We start from the raw sequence: 19,642 nt of genomic DNA on the forward strand, positions 1-19,642 counted from the left end.
TTAGCTTTTTGTGCCCGTGGTTCTGCATGTGTGGACTCAACCAACTGAGGATCATATAGTATCCTGTAGTATTTACTATTGAAGAAAAGCTGTACTTGGACCTGTACAGAATTACTATAATTCTTAAAGATAGCTAAATCTCTCTCTAGGAGGATCATATCAAATCGGCTTTAAAAAAAAATGACTTGGCAAAAGTCTTCTAAAGGTTCTCTTATTCATGTAGTATAGAATATTAAGTGATTGAGATGTAGTATGCACTATAAGAAAAGCATTAGGAAAAAACTTTAGAGAGTCACTGTGATCTTTTTAAAGCATATTGTCTTTATATACAATAAAGTTTAAGGTTTAAAATAGTTGCATGACCAGGTGAAGACAGTAGGTAGAAGATCTGATGCTTCTCTTGTGTTAATGGGTTAAGCAGTTCTGATTATTAATAAATCTATTTCAGTCTTTCTGTTTAATTAAATTGAAGAAAGATTGTTCATTACAGTGCTATTTAGTATGGTCTCTATACAGTGGTAATATATAACTGTTTGTTATTAGTCTGTGATGAAATAAGTATAAAAAGCAAAAGGAGATATTTAGAAACATTTGCCACAAGTTGATAGAGAAATTTTTATCTATTAAATCTAATACTGAAAAACTTGATCTTTGTTTTTCTAGTAATTTGTTTTACTGTCTTTTCAAAAATATCAGTCTGTTTGTGACAGGTAATTAAGAAATTTATCCTCCACTGCAGATAATTTGAGAAGCACTGCTCTGGTGTGCTGAATTTTCTTAAAAGAGAAACAGATCCTTTCTGACTGCCCCAAGAGTCAGCACATACAAACCGTAATTGTACTATTTAAAGTTTGCATAAAAAATTTTTAAGTGTTGTAATAGAAGCAAAGATTACATCCTTTTGCTTTTGGAATCCTGGAGACTCCCCCCTCCCCCCCCAGTATTTGGAATGTTTTGTTGTATGAAACTTACAGATTCGGGAAGAAGACAAGGATCCAGTCTACTTGTACTTTGAAAGTATGATGACTTGTGCCCGAGTTCGAGTGTATGAACGAAAAAAAGAGGAAGAGAGACAGCCATCACCATCACCATCTCCATCATTTCAGCAGCAGGGCTCATGTCATTCTAGTCCTGAGAACTGTAGTATAAAGGTGAATTCCTTATTACATAGATTTCTCTTTTTAACTTCCAATTCCTTGTTGCTAGTATTAGAATTTGCATTACTGTTGGTATAATATGAAGTAATTCTTCAGGGGCAGAGAAGGTTTACATAATGTGCGTATCAATTTATGTTTCTCTGCATACCTATTCTAGAACATATTCCCTTAAGGTCATTTTAAAAGTATTACTCTTTCTGAAGTTGGAGTAATTTTGAAAATTTAAACATTTTTGGTTTTAATAATGTGGTTTATTAGGATTTGATCTTTCTGCATTGGTGAATTTTCTAAATAGTTGAAACTTGTTTCATTAAACATCAAATATTTTTCCTTTTTTACTAGAATTACACTATAAAATGTAATATTAATTGTTTTCTTGGTAACTCAGTCACTATCACAGATGTTAAACAGCAAGACTACTTGTTTTTATGGTTGTATAGTGTGATGGTAATGTGGATGTCAAGATGTTCTTTGAGTACTTTAATTTTTCTATTATTTTAGGCTTCCTTGAGATTTAATTCGTATGTCATAGTCCCTTGATATTAAATATGTGTTGAACTGAAGTATTTGTATTGTTCCCTTTGTCAGGAGCCAGCTTCTGAACAGCAGCCTTTGAAACCACTCAGTTGTGACCTGGAGGATGATTCTGATAAATCACAAGGTCAGAATGAAAACTATGACTTCTCATTTGATAGTAATTATTAATATATAGATATGGACTATACTAATAATGAGGGGGAACCAAAGCTACCAATCCAGAGCATGTCTACCTACCTTGTTTCCAGTTTTGGTAAAAATAGACACTATAGGTAAGTTTTTTTCCCAGTTTTTTGCTGTGTTTAACTTTCCTGTTCTAAGAAATACAATTTGTTGGTATTCGTGGTATGTTGTGTTGTAAGAAACAGAAAGAGGTCAGTGATTTTTTTAAAACTCCTTTACAAACCTCAGCGATACTGACATCATTAGTTACTGAAATTTTACCTGAGATTTTCAATAGTTGCTGCAGTTGGAGAGTACAGAGGGAAAAAGGAAGGAGTGTCACTGATTTATCTAGTAAATGTTACAGCTGGAATTAGTATGATGAAGGTAGTGTCTAGGGAATTAACCTTTTGTTTTTGATTGTGCTTCTTAAGACATCAGACATTTAAGCAGCAGTGTCTCCTAAACTTTTTTTATGGCATGATAAACATACAAAAATGATACTGTTGCTAGCACATTAAGGCAATTGGAAAGGGTGCCTATTAGCATGATCACCCTGAAGGCTGAGGGAATTGGCTATCCTGATGTATTGATAACTGTACTACATTGGTTGGGAGATCCTGCTATAGAAATCTAGCTAGTGAAATGTATATTTAGTTAATGTGTTGCCATGAATGTAAACATACTTGAGTTGTGAGTGGTCTTGCATGAAATGTAGAAGTGGAACAATCAAATCCAGAGGCACAGAAGTAGTTCAGAAATATTTGCAGTGGAAACTAGAGGTAGAGTGCAAGGTTTTTTCCCCCCAACAAAAACATCATCTTTCTTGCTGTTCTTTAGGGTTGACTCTACCCCTCACATATTACAAAGCATCTTGCAAGTGTCTTTGCTTTGCTTATATGGATAGCAAGTACACTATACTAAGTAAGCCTAACCCTGGTTATATACTTTGTTTGCAAGATAGTACCTTCTTATGTAATAGTTAATGGCTCTTTAGAGCAGTCTCAAGAGGGATTCACTTTTATTAAGAGAGCCCAATGAGTAGAATAGTGAAGACTATTATAGTCTGATTTTCTGGAATCTTTTTCTGTTTTTCATGGAAAACTCCCAAATTGTAAGTGTCAGTTTACCACTGAAAGTCGATGGGAATGGGATACTGGACAACTGTTGAATATCTATGCCCCTGGCACTTTTCTGAGAACTCAGGAAAAATGAAAATCTTTCAAAGTTCAGTACAGAATGCTATAATACAGAAATATCTTTCAATTCCTTATCAGAAAAGAGCTGGAAATCTTCCTGCAATGAAGGGGAATCAGCTTCTACCTCCTATGTGCATCAGAGGTCACCTGGTGGTCCCACCAAACTGATCGAGATCATCTCAGACTGCAACTGGGAGGAGGATCGGAACAAGATTTTGAGCATCTTATCCCAGCACATCAATAGCAACATGCCACAGTCACTTAAGGTGGGCAGCTTCATCATTGAGTTGGCTTCTCAGCGAAAGAGCCGGGGTGAAAAGAATCCTCCTGTTTATTCTTCTCGTGTGAAAATCTCTATGCCATCATGTCAAGATCAAGATGATATGGCTGAGAAATCTGGATCAGAGACTCCTGACGGTCCATTATCCCCTGGGAAAATGGATGATGTCTCTCCCGTGCAGACAGATGCCCTGGATTCAGTGAGGGAGAGATTACATGGAGGCAAAGGTCTGCCCTTTTATACAGGGCTTTCTCCTGCAGGGAAGCTTGTGGCCTATAAACGTAAACCCAGTTCAAGCACATCTGGGCTTATCCAGGTGAGAATTATCTTTAATCTGGATGTAGCACCTTTTTATACTTAGGTACCACCTTGATTTTTCACAGCCCTTTGTGGGCCTTATATTATTTATCTTTGCATTCCCTGGGAACTGGGTGACAAAATCATCATCTCTTTTTGTAATAGGCCTAGGTTAGATGCATACCTAGGGTGAATTTTTGGCACATTTACAAACAGAAAGGTAGAGCCCTGTGTTAGCTTATAGTTTTCTTTCTAGTCTTCCCAGAAAGTTGCCCTTAAGCTGTTTTACCTAGGCTATAGTGATATTTTGACAGTCAAGCAAGAATAGTAAGGGATTCAGTCTAGTTCTTGGGATTATTATTAGCAGATAACTTTTAAAATAAAATGAAGTGAAGTTAATTTTTAAGATAAGCAATATATGTTTGAAAACTTGGGAGAAAATTTAAATTTAGGAAGATGTTATTCAAATACATAAATTTTTAAAAAATTGAGCCACAGTTTACATATTTTATCTTTATTTGATTCATAGAGTTCTTGCCAGTCTAATCATTATTATAGGGCAAATATCTATATCCTTGCTACTTAGTACTTCAGACAGATATGTTAGTAAAATTACACTGGCATGTAGAAAATCTTTTTGAAGGAAAGTTCTGAGGTAAAATGTAGTCATAGGTCCAAAAGAGTTTCCTTTTGTTCAGTGACATTAAATGCACTTTTATATCAGAGTACCAAATGTGGGGTCGTGTCTGACATTACTGCTAAGGTTACTTGACTTGACTAGCTCAACTGCTTCTCTGGGTTAAGGGCTATGCCACCATTATAACTGATCTACTTAATTAAAAACTTTCTATTGCAGTTGCTATGTAACTGCTTCTGTTAATATTTCTTAAACTCTTAATAATGAGAGTGTTTTCTCCTTGTTTCATTTACTGATTGATGCTTTGAGAACAGCAACTTACCTGATATTTTAGTGAGACTAGGCCCTCTTCAAATACAGTCATAGAAATTTTGTGTTCTCCTGTCTGGGACTCAGAATGCCCCCATAAAATATGAACCTGCATAGCAGTCAGGCCACTGTAAGGTATGCTTTGGGAAAGCTGCCGAGTAGTCTTCAGAGCAGGTCCCAAAGGAGAAGACAGGAGTATCTGATCCAGACTCCACAGAGCCTGGAAAACTGTGTAGGAAAGTTTACTCTAGGATGGAAAGATCATATTCTTTGGATCAAACTCGGGGCAAATATATACTGATCTGTCTGGAAATAATAATTTTACCTAAGAAACAATAATTTTGTGTCTTAGAAGAGGGAGTAGCTTGGTGTAGCTATTCTCCTTACCAGTTCTCTATTAATTTAGAGAGTAGGATTTTCTCTGCCTTACTCCACTTCCTCACCCCTTTAAATAATGGAAAAGAGAGACAGAAAAAGATTTCTTCGATAGTCATTTAGCAATAAGACATAGAGAACTCCATTCTTCTGTCTAAGATGGGTAGTCTGTCAACTCAGGCAATAGAGAAGAATCTTTACCTCATTCATTGATTCACTTTCTTCTGACAATTTAGTGGCAACTTAAAAAAAAATTACAATGAATTTCAACTAGCATTTATTTTGAGTCCAAGTTTTGTGGAAAAGATGAAGATAGTTGACTTCAAAATTGAATTTTTTGAAAACTGAAAACTAAGGTGACTTTGTGGCTTAGGTATTTGTAACAGTGACTTTCTCATAAATTAAAGCAGACTACCATGTATTTTTCAAATATTAAGGACCCTTGTGAGAAAGTTTCATTATGCCTCTGGTCTCATCAGATTCTGTGGAACTCAGTTACTCATTTTTATGCTGATGATTATTAATAACTCAACCATAATTGCTTATTGACAAGTAAAACAATTGGATGATTCCTTAGATTTGACTGTACCTTCCACAAATATAGAACGCAGGTATGATGAGTTTCTAAGATTCTGTTTTTAAACTTCCAAAATGAAGGAGATGAGATTAGCTGAGAATATCAGATGGCAGCATTTTTTTTCATCTCCTAAATACTCAGATTATACCAAATGGGAAAAGTCCATTTCTTTTTCCCTTTAAATCTGAAAAATAGACTTTTAAAATCTTGTAAAAATGAAACCCTTGTCAAGGGAGATGAGTTAGCGAGAGAATTTTATCTTTACAGAATTTCTCTTTGCCACTTGTTTCAGGTTAATGGTAAGAGTTACCCGCAGGCTAAGTTGCTATTGGGACAGATGGGGGCATTGCATCCAGCCAATAGGCTAGCTGCTTATATCACAGGCAGGTTGCGACCCTCAGTCCTGGACCTCTCAACCCTCAGTACTGTCATCTCCAAGGTAGCATCCAATGCCAAGGTGGCTGCATCCAGGAAACCACGCACCCTGTTGCCTTCAACATCCAATTCCAAAATGGCATCATCTTCTGGCACTACAACAAATCGCCCTGGGAAGAACCTGAAGGCATTTGTCCCAGCGAAAAGACCAATTGGTAAGTTGGACTGTTCCTATGTTTTGGGAAGGGTTGTGATTTGGTGCTGGGCCAGTGGATACAGATATGGAGGTTGTAAAGCTTAGAGAAATACAGAAGTTGGTACTTTTTTTTCTTGATGTTTATCTTGCCTGAATTTAAATATTTTTTTAGTAACTCTTCTGATGACCTACAATACTAAATATTTGAATTATAGTTAGTTTTATAGTTATTTCCCAGACTTTTGGACTGGTTTTGTTAACATAGAAAAGACTTAGCTTTTTAATTTTGTTTTGCAGAAGGGAATACATATTCGTAAGTACTTGCCCTAATTTACTATTTCTCCTATGAGAACTGGTATTTTTGGTAACCAGTTGTATGTATGTTCCCTGAATTTATGAAACCAAGGAGCCAGCAAAATCAAAATGCATTGAGTTAGTATAGACTTAGAGTAGAAGGCTCTTGTAAAACAATTCTGGGAACATTGCTTTATTATATTTATCCCTATTCTGTGAGTAAAAACCTAATTTATTTAATATCTTAGTGTTAAGAGTCTATAATAAATTGCCTCCTTGAAATCATTTGTGTTTTAGAATTGATAGTATATACAGTTGATTTTATTGCATTCCTCTTTTTGTTTTTTCACACCTGTTTAGAAATGTTAAGTAAAAATGTCATTTGCTGTGTTTTTATTCCTCTTAATAGGAAATTGAAATCTCTGGCTAAATGCTGGAGTTGTGTGAAGATGGAGTATAGGCATTGCCTTAAAAAGAACTCTTTCTACCTCTTGTTAAAAAGGTAGCTTTAACTGGTGATTAAAAAAAAAAATCGTCTTATCCTGCCCTCTTCTGAAATGTCTTTTTGCATATTTCGAAAATGCAAAACTTTACTGTTTTGTAAAAGGACAGCAATAAAGAGGTAGAGGTGCTGTTACACAAGGAAGTGGTGCAAACAACTTTTAAAATTAGAATTAGGAATACAGTTACCTTACTTTCTTCCTGTTTTCGATGAAGTTGTGTGCTGCTGTGCTATACAGTCTTATTAGTGTTCTGGCAGTTTGACTGTATTGCATAACCAAAGGAATTTCAGAAGGAGCATCCAGTTTTATTCCCTTCAGTTATTAGAATTTTGAAAGTTAGGTTTGTGTGGACAGGTATGTTTGACTTCTGTGAGTGGAAATTACAGGTAGATAGTACCTGTAAGAAATTGACCCAGTGGTGCACAATAAATGTTGATAAACACAATCACTACAAGGATGAAATATGAGAACTGAAGATTTTTGACCTGCAAATTTTTATTTGCAGCGGCTCGACCCTCTCCTGGTGGTGTGTTCACACAGTTTGTGATGAGTAAAGTTGGAGCCCTGCAGCAGAAGATCCCTGGAGTTAGCACACCCCAACCCCTAACAGGGCCACAGAAGTTCAGTATCAGACCTTCTCCAGTAATGGTCGTCACACCTGTGGTTTCTTCTGAGCCAGTTCAGGTGTGCAGCTCTGTGACTGCTGCTGTCACTACTACCACCCCTCAAGTGTTTTTAGAAAATGTTCCTGCTGTGACACCTACGACTGCTCTATCTGACGTGGGAACTAAAGAAACTACTTATTCTTCTGGTGCCACCATTGCAGGGGTTGTTGAGGTCTCTGAAACTAATACCAGCACTCTTGTAACATCTACCCAGTCTACAGCCACTTTGAACCTTATCAAAACGACTGGGATAACTACCCCTGTGGCTTCAGTTGCTTTTCCTAAGTCTTTGGTAGCATCTCCTCCAACCATAACTCTTCCTGTTGCTTCCACTGCCTCCACCTCCATAGTCGTGGTGACCACAGCTGCATCTTCTTCCATGGTGACCACACCAACTTCATCTCTGAGCTCTGTTCCCGTTATACTGTCGGGAATTGATGGGAGTCCACCAGTGAGCCAGAGACCAGGTAAGGCCTAGATGTTACAAACTGGTTTATTTTATAGCTGGTTATATAACGTTGTGGTTCTGATAGAATTACAGGTATATATCAAGTGTTTCTGCTAAAAACTGGAAAAAAAAAAAAAAAACCCTTTACATTCTGCAAAACTGAACACTAAAAATGATGGACCTCATGGTAAATACAGGGTTAGGACAGTCAGTGAACATTTGTGCAATTTTGTAACCATTGAGTGAGTGAAAGTCACTCAGTCCTGTCTGACTCTGCAACCCCATGGACTCTAGCCTGCCAGGTTCCTCTCTGTCCATGGAATTCTCTAGGCAAGAATACTGAAGTGAGTAGCTGTTTGCTCCTCCAGGGGATCTTCCCAACCCAGGTATTAAACCCAGGTCTCCTGCATTGCAGGCAGATTGTTTACAGTCTGAGCCACCAGGGAAGCCCCAGAATGCTGATAAAAATTGTTAACCTTCGAGATAAACAACCTTAACAGATGGTTTAGTGGGGCTAGAGATTTTCTCAGGAAATTAAAAATTTTCAAAAGCATTAGAATGGAAATGCTACATATGGGAGTGGAACTCTGAGCCAGTAGAGCAGCCATTAAAGTGGGTGCAGGACGAAGTGCAGCAGCTTTTGTGTGTTGAGAGCTAAGGGCTCACATCTCTGAGGGAACCAAATGTAGGTGTGCCCAGTTTTGGGAGTGGGAGGGCTGCTGCTTTCTATTTAAAAAGGACAGATCAGAGGGCTTCTGTTTATGTTGCAGCCAAGCTGAGGGCCTTTTCTCTCCTTGCTTAAAATTAAAATTCTAGGTCCTCTCGCCTAGTACGAATCATGTGTGAATCAGCCCAACTCCTATATACTATTGACATTCTCTTAATTATTATACATAAACTGATTGAAATAGGAAAGCATATTTCTTTGTTTAGGACTCTGATATTTTATATGTCAACTTTTTAGTTAAAATTAAATTTTTTCTCTTGTTGGCTTAGTTTAAGTGAATTTGAAATAGAAATAGTTCATGCTTGGGTCACTTTTATATCCTAATTCAACCAGCTAAAGTAAGTTGTTACCTTAGTAGACTCAAAGAAGAATTAGTATGGAAAGGAGTGTGAGAGATGAGGCTTTGCAGGATATAGTGTGTGTGTTAGTTGCTTAGTTGTGGCCAGCTCTTTGTGACGCTATGGACTATAGCTGATGAGGCTCCTCTGTCCATGGAGGAGGACAGGCAAGGGTACTAGAGTGTGTTGCCATCGTCTTGTCCAGAGGATCTTCCTGACCCAGGAATTGAAGCTGGGTCTCTTGCATTGCAGGTAGATTCTTTACCATCTGAGCCACCAGGGAAGCCCCTACAGGATATAAGGCGGAATAAAATAACTGACAACAGTTCTGTCTTGGCTATTGATAGTTTTCCTACTAAATATTTTTGTCTTCAGGGGCATGGTTTAAATCCCTGTAGATATTTTAGGAAAGAAGGGATTTATAAATTGAAGTGCTGTTGAATGGAAAAGTAGATGACAGTGTCAACACAAATACCAAAAAATGGCCAATAATATTACTTCAAAAGTAAGATTGTGTTTGATGAAGCCTTTTTGATTTCCTTTTGAAACTCACAGTTCACATCTTGTCATATTTTAACTGGTCACGTCTTCTAAATCATGTATACCTTTCTTTATATTATTAATTATGTCATGAAACTGTGAAGTTGTTTACCTTTTGTAGTTCATTTTCCCTCAGATTTCAGTCACTCAGAATATACGTTCAGGTATTTTGCTCTGATTCCCATTTGTACTCTCATATAATTGATTTACTATTTTTATTTAAATCAAGTCAGTTGTTCACATAAGTATACTTTTAAAAGGAGCAGTATTACTGTAATTGGAAACCAACATTACTTGCCAGAATGGAGGATAATCTCTTAAATAAATAAACTGAACCAGTAATAATAAAAAGTATCAAATACTAGCCAGCTCCTGTGTGTTTTTAACATGTGACTTGTTCTCTGTTAATGAAGGAAGTTAGAAAATGTTGGCATAGTCTTTTTTTAAATGTTAATATTAAAGACAATATCAGAGACATAATTTCTTCTGTATTTAATCAAAAGATTAAAATTCTGACAGTATAATATGGTGTTATTCTATATAACATACCACCTAAAAGTATCTTATGTAATACTACTTGAGGAAATACTAGTTGTATATTTATTTATCTGCTCTTCTATAAATGCAGCTGACTCACATCACTGCCAACTTCTAAGGAAGTATGTCATTTTGTTATAATTTCATAAAGTGGATCCCAACTCGGGGATTTAGACCTCTGACTTTTTCATTTGACTTGTCATCCTTTTGTCTTTCCCTTCTAACCCTCTCACCCAGGGCAATAAATAATCACTTATTTAATGTGTATATTAAAGGCTGCTTTGGGAGTAATTTGGTTTTGAATCATTCTGTAAAACTCAATTTGAATAGAAATTTTCAGGAAATAAAGTATGTTTTAATTTAACATGTTTCTTAATCACATAAGATAGACGATTTTTTTGTTTGTTTAAAAAGTTGCACACTATTTTTTTTTAATCAGTTTGGTCTTGTGTTATTTTTCAAAAGTAATCATGGAGCTTCTGTAGTAATTTGTCATGTAAATGTTAAGGAGCATCACTTTCTTTTAGAAATTTGATACTTTTTTTTGGGCAGAGTGCATATTACATATTAAAATCTTTGTTTTGTTTGGCTTGTTAATGTTTAGTGACAAACTGATGAAAATTTTTATTTAAAAATGTCAAAAAAGAATAATTGAAAATAATAATGTTAAGGAAATTCAGTAATTTGAATGGTAATATTAGATCACTTTCATTTATGCTTACTATTATTGTTATTCCTACTTCTTTATTCCTGTGACCAAAAACTCATACTGTTTTTTCCCATATCCTTGGTGTTTTCTTCCAGACATTGAAGTGCATCTTTCAGTACTATTAATGTTTTGAGATCTCTTTTAATTCACATCTTCTGCATTAAATGTCTACCTTTTCTGTTTCAAAACTATGTTTTGCCTCTTCCTAACCAGGCTTTATTTCCCCGCTTCTTTGATATCTCTTAATTACATTCCATTTTTGGGGGATATGTGTTTTTTTTCCTTCTGAAAAATAATTTTCACAAATCTATATGCTTTGCTTATTCGTCAATTAACTTTAAAGGCCAAGAAGTTTTTTTGTACCTTGTGATTTTTAGTCTTTGACTTTGTCTTCCTTGAGTAAGACCTGTTAAACTACATAAGCCTGTTAAGTGTTAACAGCCTGAATTTTTAAGTTGAACAGAAAATTTACTTGAACTTTAATGAGAATCCAGGTTTAGAGGCGTGCCCATGTTCTTTCTTTAGGCAGAAGTATTATCTCTTTAAATGTACCTCTTGACAGTTGATACTTTTTTTTACCAGTCTAAATGTAAGGCCCTGTAAAGTCTGGTTAATACTTAACTTTAAATTAGTAAATTATTCTCAGCCATAAGTCCTGTAAGTCGTATATCATGGACATACAGAATTTTGCTAACTCTGTAATTTAAACTTATACTTATTTGTAGCATGGTTAGATTCTTTGTCATAATTATTTTTTCCCAAGTATTAAAGGGAAATTCTGAAACTATGTTTCCATCTCCTGTTTTTCAGAAAATGCCCCTCAGATTCCAGTGGCTCCTCCACAGGTCTCTCCTAACACAGTGAAACGTCCTGGACCTCGATTGTTGTTGATTCCAGTGCAGCAGGGTTCTCCTACTCTTAGACCTGTCCCAAACACACAACTTCAGGGACATCGGATGGTCTTACAGCCTGTTAGGAGTCCAAGTGGAATGAACCTGTTCAGGCACCCTAATGGGCAGATTGTCCAGCTTCTCCCTTTGCATCAGCTTCGAGGATCTAATAACCAGCCCAACTTACAACCTGTCATGTTTCGGAACCCAGGTATAAAGTTAGAGATATTTTTGATAAGTTTCTCTTCTCTTGAATCATTTGGTCATATGGTATATTCATATACTAGGATTAGTCTTATCAGTCTCTTGAAATCAATCACCTGTTAGAAAAAAATATGTACTTTGAAAGTCTTTGATGTGGCCAATGGTGATTTAAAATGCTTTTTTTTTTCCTCACCAGGGTCTGTGATGGGAATCCGTTTACCCACTCCTTCCAAACCATCAGAGACTCCACCTTCTTCGGCTTCACCCTCTGCTTTCTCCGTTGTGAATCCTGTAATTCAGGCTGTTGGGTCTTCTCCAGCAATGAATGTTATCACTCAGGCACCATCATTGCTTTCTTCTGGACCGAACTTTGTGTCTCAGTCTGGTACATTGACCCTGAGGATTTCCCCTCCTGAACCACAAAGTTTCACAAGTAAAACAGCCTCTGAAACCAAAATCACCTATAGTTCAGGAGGGCAGCCTGTTGGTACAGCCAGTCTTATTCCTCTCCAGTCTGGTAGTTTTGCCTTGTTGCAGCTCCCAGGACAAAAGCCTGTTCCCAGCTCCATTCTTCAACATGTTGCTTCACTTCAGATGAAAAGAGAATCTCAGAATGCAGACCAGAAAGATGAAACAAGCTTTTTAAAAAGAGAGCAAGAAACTAAGAAGGTTCTACAGTCAGGAGGAGAAGCTGTAGAGCCTGAGACTAATATAATAATAAAACAAAACTCAGGAGCTGCTGTCTCAGAAGAAACTCTGAATGATTCCTTGGAAGATGGGGGTGATCATTTAGATGAAGAATCCCTTATAGAAGAAGGGCCTTCAGCCGTTAAACCTTCTGAGCATGTCTATAGCACTGGCTCACACACAGGTGAAGACTATAAAGATGTTGAGAAAGAATATGGGATTAGGAACCATAACAGTTCCAAAGAAAAACTGACTGTTCTAGAAGTTAAGACCATTTCTGGAAGAGCCAGTAACATGACAGTCCAAAGTGTGAATAATGTGCAACTTAAAAAACTTGGTGATGTGAAAGTGGAACAGCAGAAAGGCTTAGACAATCCAGAGGAAAAATCAAATGAATTTCCAATTATCTCTAAAGAAGAAAGCAAAGTTGAATTTTCAGGCAGTAGAGTTGTGGAGCAGCAATCTAATCCAAAGCCAGAGGCCAGGGAGAAGGACTGTGGAGAGTCTCTGGAGAAGGACAGCATTAAGGAGAGGTGGAGAAAACACTTAAAGGGCCCTTTGGCCCAGAAATATGTTAGAACTTCACAAGAAGGCAAGAATGAGACAAATGAGCAATTAATTAAAGAAACAAAAACTTGTAAGGAAAATTCAGATGTGTTTCAACAAGAACACAGTATCTCTGATTTACTTGGAAAAAGTGGAACTAGTGAGAATGCCAGAATTTTAAAAACTGAATGTGATTCTTGGAGTAGGATTTCTAGTCCTACAACCTTCTCCATTGTCCCTAGGAGAGCTGCCAAAGGGAGCAGAAGGGACGGACATTTTCAAGGTCACTTACTGCTCTCAGGAGAACAGATAAAACCAAAGCAAGAGAAGACGGGTGGGAGCAGCAGTACTGATTTCACTGTTCTGGAGTTGGAAGAGGATGACGAAGAAGATGAGAATGAGAAAACCGATGATTCTATTGATGAGATTGTGGATGTTGTTTCTGACTACCAGAGTGAGGAGGTTGATGATGTAGAAAAGGTGGTGAGCCCATTTTTGTTGTGACTGAAACCTCAAGAATTTAAATGATTCATTAGAGACAGTAGCTTTTCCAGAAGATAACTAAGACCTGATACATTCAATTGGATGCCTAGCTTTAAATCATGATTAAATGACTTTGTAGTTTTTAGGCTGTGTCAGTCAGGTAACATTTATTGAGCTTATATTGTGCTTTGAGACTTCTCTGATATTATATAGGAAGGCTGGTTTAAGCCTTGGAATAGATGCTTTGAGAGTCCCTATCAAATTAGGTTTTTGGTTTTTTTTTTAAGTCCTAAAATCACTACTTCCATTTGATCTCAGTTTTTTTTTCACATTTTTTATGCAAAGTTATTGTAGCTTATCTGGTAGATATACATAAGAAACAGGGAATGGGTGGCCTTAGAACTGGAAGATAATTTGTCTATCAGCATTTGTAGAGATGTTTTTTGTTTTGGAGAGAAATGAAAAACAACATTTAATATTTTATTATCACCCTGCCTAAAGTTGCTTTCTAACCATCTCCTAAAATTAAATAATTAGTGTCTAGAATTTATATTCTAACCTCTGGTCATCTTCCTTTGTAATTTGACCTTTATAATTTATTTTTATTTTTTTATTTTGCCGAAGCCATTTTTATAGACTTCTGTGTAGAGTTGTGTTTGCTGAGCTAAGTAATTGAGCATCAGTATGATATAGGGCAGGAGTTGGGCAAACTTTTTTGTAAAGGGCCAGTTTGTAGTTATTTTAGACTTTGCAGGCTATATGACTTGCTTTTGCAGCTACTCAGTTGCTGCTGTAGAGGGAAAGCAGCCATAAACAGTAGTAAGTGAATGAGTGTGGCTGTGTTCCAGTAAAAACCTCAGTTACAGAAACAAATGGGGGTGCTGTGGTGTGCTGTGCCCTTCCCCTGATGTAAAACATAAGGAGGTTATAGCCATCTGCCTGTGGGGTGTCTTGAAATTGAGATAATATGGCCCTTTGCAATGATTCTTGCCATGGCAGTTTTAGAATTTCACTCCTTTTGAGATTTGTTCTCTGTGTTACCTGGTCCTCCTCTGTTAATGCCTAACTGTCTTAGGCAGATAAAATATAGCAAAAAGGTTTATATTTTAAAACTCTAAAATGTCTGTGTATTGAAATATTTATGTCGTTATTTCTGAACCTCACCTGTCTCATTTGTATATGAGATGGTTAATGCATTTGCCTTGCATTCTATCTATAAACCTCATCCTTTTTGAGGACTTACATCTGTAGGTAGTTTAGGAGTTAGATTGCCAATCTTGTTGCACTTTTTGCAGTCTCATTATAAGTCAGCTTAGATAAGCATCAGACCAAAAACAGTCCAGCTTTATTTTAATTAAAATTTTTTTCTATTATGGCTTATTATAGGATATTGAATATACTTCCATGTGCCATAGAGTAGGATTTTGTTGTTTATCCATTCTATATATAATAGTTTGCATCCGGTCCATCCCTTACTCAACCCTTCTCCCCAGAGGCAACCACAAGTCAAAAACAGTCCTGCTTTAAAATCAGTGAAAACAAACAAACAAACAAAATCAGTGAAAACTATTGCTATCAGTAGAACTGACTTAATGGAACCTTTAGAATGTCTTAGTCATACAGAGTGGCATTGCTTGAACTTCCAAATAGGAAATCTGACAGGTACACTGGCCATTTTAAAGTAAGGGCATTCAAATTTAAATTATACATTGTATTTATGTATATGTTTGACACCTGTGATAGCTTTATGCCTGTATTAAGCATTATATTGGAATAGTGTAAGGAGAGTTGTGAGTAACCTTTTTAATTTAAATCTTCCCTGATTAAGTTGGATATTATTTACAAAGCCTCCAATTAAAGCCATGTAATTACATATTCTTCAGTTTAAATATTATAAAGCATCTGCCTACATTAGTATTCAAACTTTTGGGGTTTTGTTGGTTCAGATTCCCAAAGTTAATTTTAATATGCACTGATTAATATACAATATTTAGATGATGATTAAATTGGGGATCATAAATGATGACTTGAGTCATTTATGTCTGTTAGCCATAGGGAGCCTGTAATTTGGGAGTAAGTAATTTTTCTGGTGAGATTAAAATAGAGCTAATAAAGTGATAGGGATGCTTCATTTTGTGTTGTGCTTCTTTGGTACAGTACAGTTATAGATGACATTCTCTGTTTAGTTTCTGGCATAATAAACACTTTTTAAAGGTGGACTTCGAAATTCTATCTGCATAGCCCATAATCCATATAGTTTATATGCAAGCTAAGTTACTTCAGTTGTGTCTGATTCTTAGTGACCCTATGGACCGTAGCCCATCAGGCTCCTCTGTCCTTGGGATTTTCCAGGCAAGAATCCTGGAGTGGGTTGCCGTCCCCTCCTCCAGGGGATCTTCCCGACTCAGGGATCGAACCCGTATCTCTTACATCTCCTGCATTGGCAGATGAGCTCTTTTACCTCTAGTGCTACCTGAGAAGTTGTGAGTTTCTTTGGTAGGTGCTCAATAAATGCTTACCGATTGACTCATCTTTTGGTGTAATAAGCAGTACAGCAAGCCTGGGCTTCTTTTGGTATCTGAAATTCTTCAAAAGCTCTCATTCTGTGGGATTGAGATACTTAAAAGATTGTCTGGGGTATATTCTGTTTGCATATCTGCCTTGAATATGTTTTTGTGGGTGTTTAATATGGGGTTAACCATGAGGCACTGTTACACTAGCACTTGAGTTTTTCTGCTTTCTACCTTCTCCCTCACCACGTTTTATTTGATTGCTATTTAATCTTTAGATTTATGCAACTTTAATATATCTATACTTGAATTTGCCCACTTGCAGTAATATTGAAACATCAGCACAGCCCTTTGGAGACTGTCTCTTTAGTCTAATCTTTGTTGGGTTGTGAAAAAGTTCGTTCAGGTTTTTCTATACCATCTTGGGGAGAAACCTGAATGAACTTTTTGGCTAACTCAGTATATCTGTGATTTATAATGTAGTTCTTGGTTGTTAGCCCTAACCATATGCTGTCTTTATGACTTAATTCCATTTTAAGATTAACAGGTTTAGGGGTATCAGTACTCATGGTTTAAGATCCAGGTTTGGCACTGGTTGGCTTTATAAGGGAAACATTCAGTTGAAAAATTTAGGTGTGCTTGCTTCCCAATGCTTTATTTACTGTTGGACTGCTGTATTTCAGAATAACTGTATAGAATACATTGAGGATGATGATGAACAAGTGGACATTGAGACTGTAGAAGAGCTCCCGGAGGAAATTAATGTCACCCACATGAAGAGCACAGCTGTCCATACAGAGATTTTGAAACAGCCGTAAGTCTTATTTTTCTTTGGATTGTTATTTCTTGTTGTTGTATTGTGACCATAAGCAAAACTGAATGTTCTAGTCAAGAGTTTGGGTAACTGATATAGTTCCTTTATTTCTCTAGCTTTTTTTCTTATTAGTAGATGAGGAAAGGAGCTGAAATTCAGAGGTAATTAACTTCCTTGTTATTGCCAGGAAACAGTATATAAATGTGAATAGCATGCTTTCCGAGCCAGATACATGGGCATTAAAATGCTAGTTTTGCGAGTTTGCAGCTGTTTACCCTTTTGGGCAAGTGTGTAATCTCTCTGACTCTTAGATTTACCTATGAAACGAGGAAAATGCCCTTTTTTAAGGCATTAAATCAGATAATATATGAAATGACTAGCATAACTGACACAGTGGACTACTCAGTAAAGTTCTTTATCTTTTAAAGATATGGTTGTAAATTCTAAATTCGGTTACTTCGCTAGTTGAATGGGTGAGGTACAGTTAGAAAAAATTTTCTGCCTGTTCAGCTGATGAGATGAAAACACAGAGAATGATAAGATGACTTAGGAAAAAAATGTTATGGTTTAGTAAACCTTATATTGATTAGGAATTGGCTGGGGTATGAGGGAAAGAAGGTAGACTTATTTTGTGCCAGACATTGTGCTTTTTAAGCTGTTATATCATCAGCTACCTAAAGTAGCAATGAGTTGAGAAACAGTAATTCTTCATTCCTAGTTGAGAAAGTCTAAGGTAGGGATATGGTGCTGTTTTTCTTTGATCCAGGGCTATTTGGAGGGTCCTTCAATTACCTGGACTTCCCAGTTAGTGCTAGTGTTAAAGAACCTGCCTGCCAGTGCAAGCGACACAGGTTCAGTCCCTGGGGTGGAAAGATCCCCTGGAGTAAGAAATTGCACCCCACTCCAATATTCTTGCCTGGAGAAAACCATGGCTAGAGGAGCCTGGCAGGCCACAGCCCATGGGGTTGCAAAGAGCTGAACATGACTGAGCACACACAAAACACCTCAGTTGCCTGTTGGTTATGATTGAAAGAATTTAAATCTCTTAAAAACTTAACTAGACTTAAATTCAGTAATACTGCAGGATGTAAGTTCAGTATACTAAAATTGAGTTCTAAAACAATAGCAATAAACAAAAAAATAATTAAAAATACAGAAAAGCTGTTTGGGATTTTTGATAGAAGTTGTGCAAGACTTTTATAAAATGTTACTGAAAGACATTGAAAAAATGAAGAAAAAAAAATCGATGAAGATTTCAATAAACAGATTCCATCTTTATGGACTGGAATAATAAAGGGCCAGGAATAATCAACAGTTAAAGAGCACAAACTGTAAAGGAACAGATTGTTAAAAATTTCTTTCAGTAAAAAGGCGATTTCAGACCGTAAGGAAAATATTTGCAATATGTGTTAGAGGATTAGTACGAAGGATATAAAATAATTCTTACAAGTCAATAAGAAAACGGTGACCCATGGGCTTCCCTGCTGGTAAAAAATCTGCCTGCCAGTGCCGGCAACATGGGTTTGATTCCTAATCCGGGAAGATCCCACATGCCTCGGAGCAACTAAGCCCATGGGCCACTGCTGTCAAGCCTGTGCTCTAGAGTGCAGGAGGTACAGCTGCTGAGCCCGTGTACTGCAAGGACTAGAGCCCATGCCCCAGAGCCTGTGTTCCACAACAAGAGAAGCCACTGCAATGAGAAGCCTGCAAACCACACACCTAGAGTAGCCCCTGCTCACTGCAACTAGAGAAAACCCTGGGCAGCAATGAAGACCCAGCACAGCCAAAAATAAAGAAGATTAAGAAAATTTTAAAGAGAAAGGAAAGAAAAGTATGATCCAATAGAAAAGTAAGTAATGGATATTGTGGGCAATTCACAGAAGAGGAAGCCTGGACTGCCAATAAACATACACAAATTTGTTCCCCCCTCACAAGTAATTAAGGGAAATAAAGATTAAACCACAATGACTTTACAAATTTATACCCAGAAGATTGGCATTAATTGAGATTTCTGAAATATTATTGTCTAGTTGTGGAACAGTGGGAACATACTACAGGTCGGGTGGGGGTATGAGTTATTACCTCTTCGGGGAGCAGTGTGATGTGACTACAGTTGAAGATGTGCATGCATTTCTTCTATACATCAGTTCCGCTCCTAGATATAGATTCTAGAAGGGTTCACGCACATGTACAAGGGGTCATGTGTGGGATTGTCCATTCCAGCATTTGCCATTGTGAAAATTTGGATGCAACGTAAATAATTACTAACATACTAAAAAATAAAATTTAGAGAAGTTACACTGGAATACTATATAAGCAGTTAAAATGATCAAACTACAAGTATTAACATGTCTCATATGTAATGTTGAATGAAACAAATCAGTCGAAGAAAGATACACATTACATATGTTTAAAATGCTACACAATATTTTCTTTTTAAAGATGAATCAGTACATTCCTAGTAAAACTATATGAGAAGGACGGAAGGCGGATATTTTATTTCTTAGGCTGAATGACAGATACCTGGATGTTGATTATGTATTTTGTTTGTACAGTTTTATATGTTTGAAATATTTCACAATTGAAAAATGTAATTTGCAGTTTTAGGGTTTTTTTGGGAGAATTTGAGAAAAAAGGATATTGTTG

At 36.7% G+C, this 19,642-nt stretch overlaps 1 protein-coding gene across 1 annotated transcript in view; it reads left to right on the forward strand.

Moving 5' to 3' along the window:
- Window positions 1–19,642, forward strand: part of MGA (MAX dimerization protein MGA) — a 147,045-nt gene that overhangs the window by 118,213 nt on the left and 9,190 nt on the right. Inside the window, exons 11-18 of the mRNA XM_052647402.1 lie at window positions 975–1,151; window positions 1,746–1,818; window positions 3,134–3,651; window positions 5,823–6,120; window positions 7,404–8,030; window positions 11,673–11,963; window positions 12,153–13,669; window positions 16,866–16,996. Of these exons, the coding sequence (XP_052503362.1) occupies window positions 975–1,151; window positions 1,746–1,818; window positions 3,134–3,651; window positions 5,823–6,120; window positions 7,404–8,030; window positions 11,673–11,963; window positions 12,153–13,669; window positions 16,866–16,996 (3,632 nt within the window). The remainder of the gene's footprint in view (window positions 1–974; window positions 1,152–1,745; window positions 1,819–3,133; window positions 3,652–5,822; window positions 6,121–7,403; window positions 8,031–11,672; window positions 11,964–12,152; window positions 13,670–16,865; window positions 16,997–19,642) is intronic.

This window comes from Budorcas taxicolor, chromosome 10, assembly GCF_023091745.1.
Source record: "Budorcas taxicolor isolate Tak-1 chromosome 10, Takin1.1, whole genome shotgun sequence".
In the NCBI taxonomy this organism is placed as follows: domain Eukaryota; kingdom Metazoa; phylum Chordata; class Mammalia; order Artiodactyla; family Bovidae; genus Budorcas; species Budorcas taxicolor.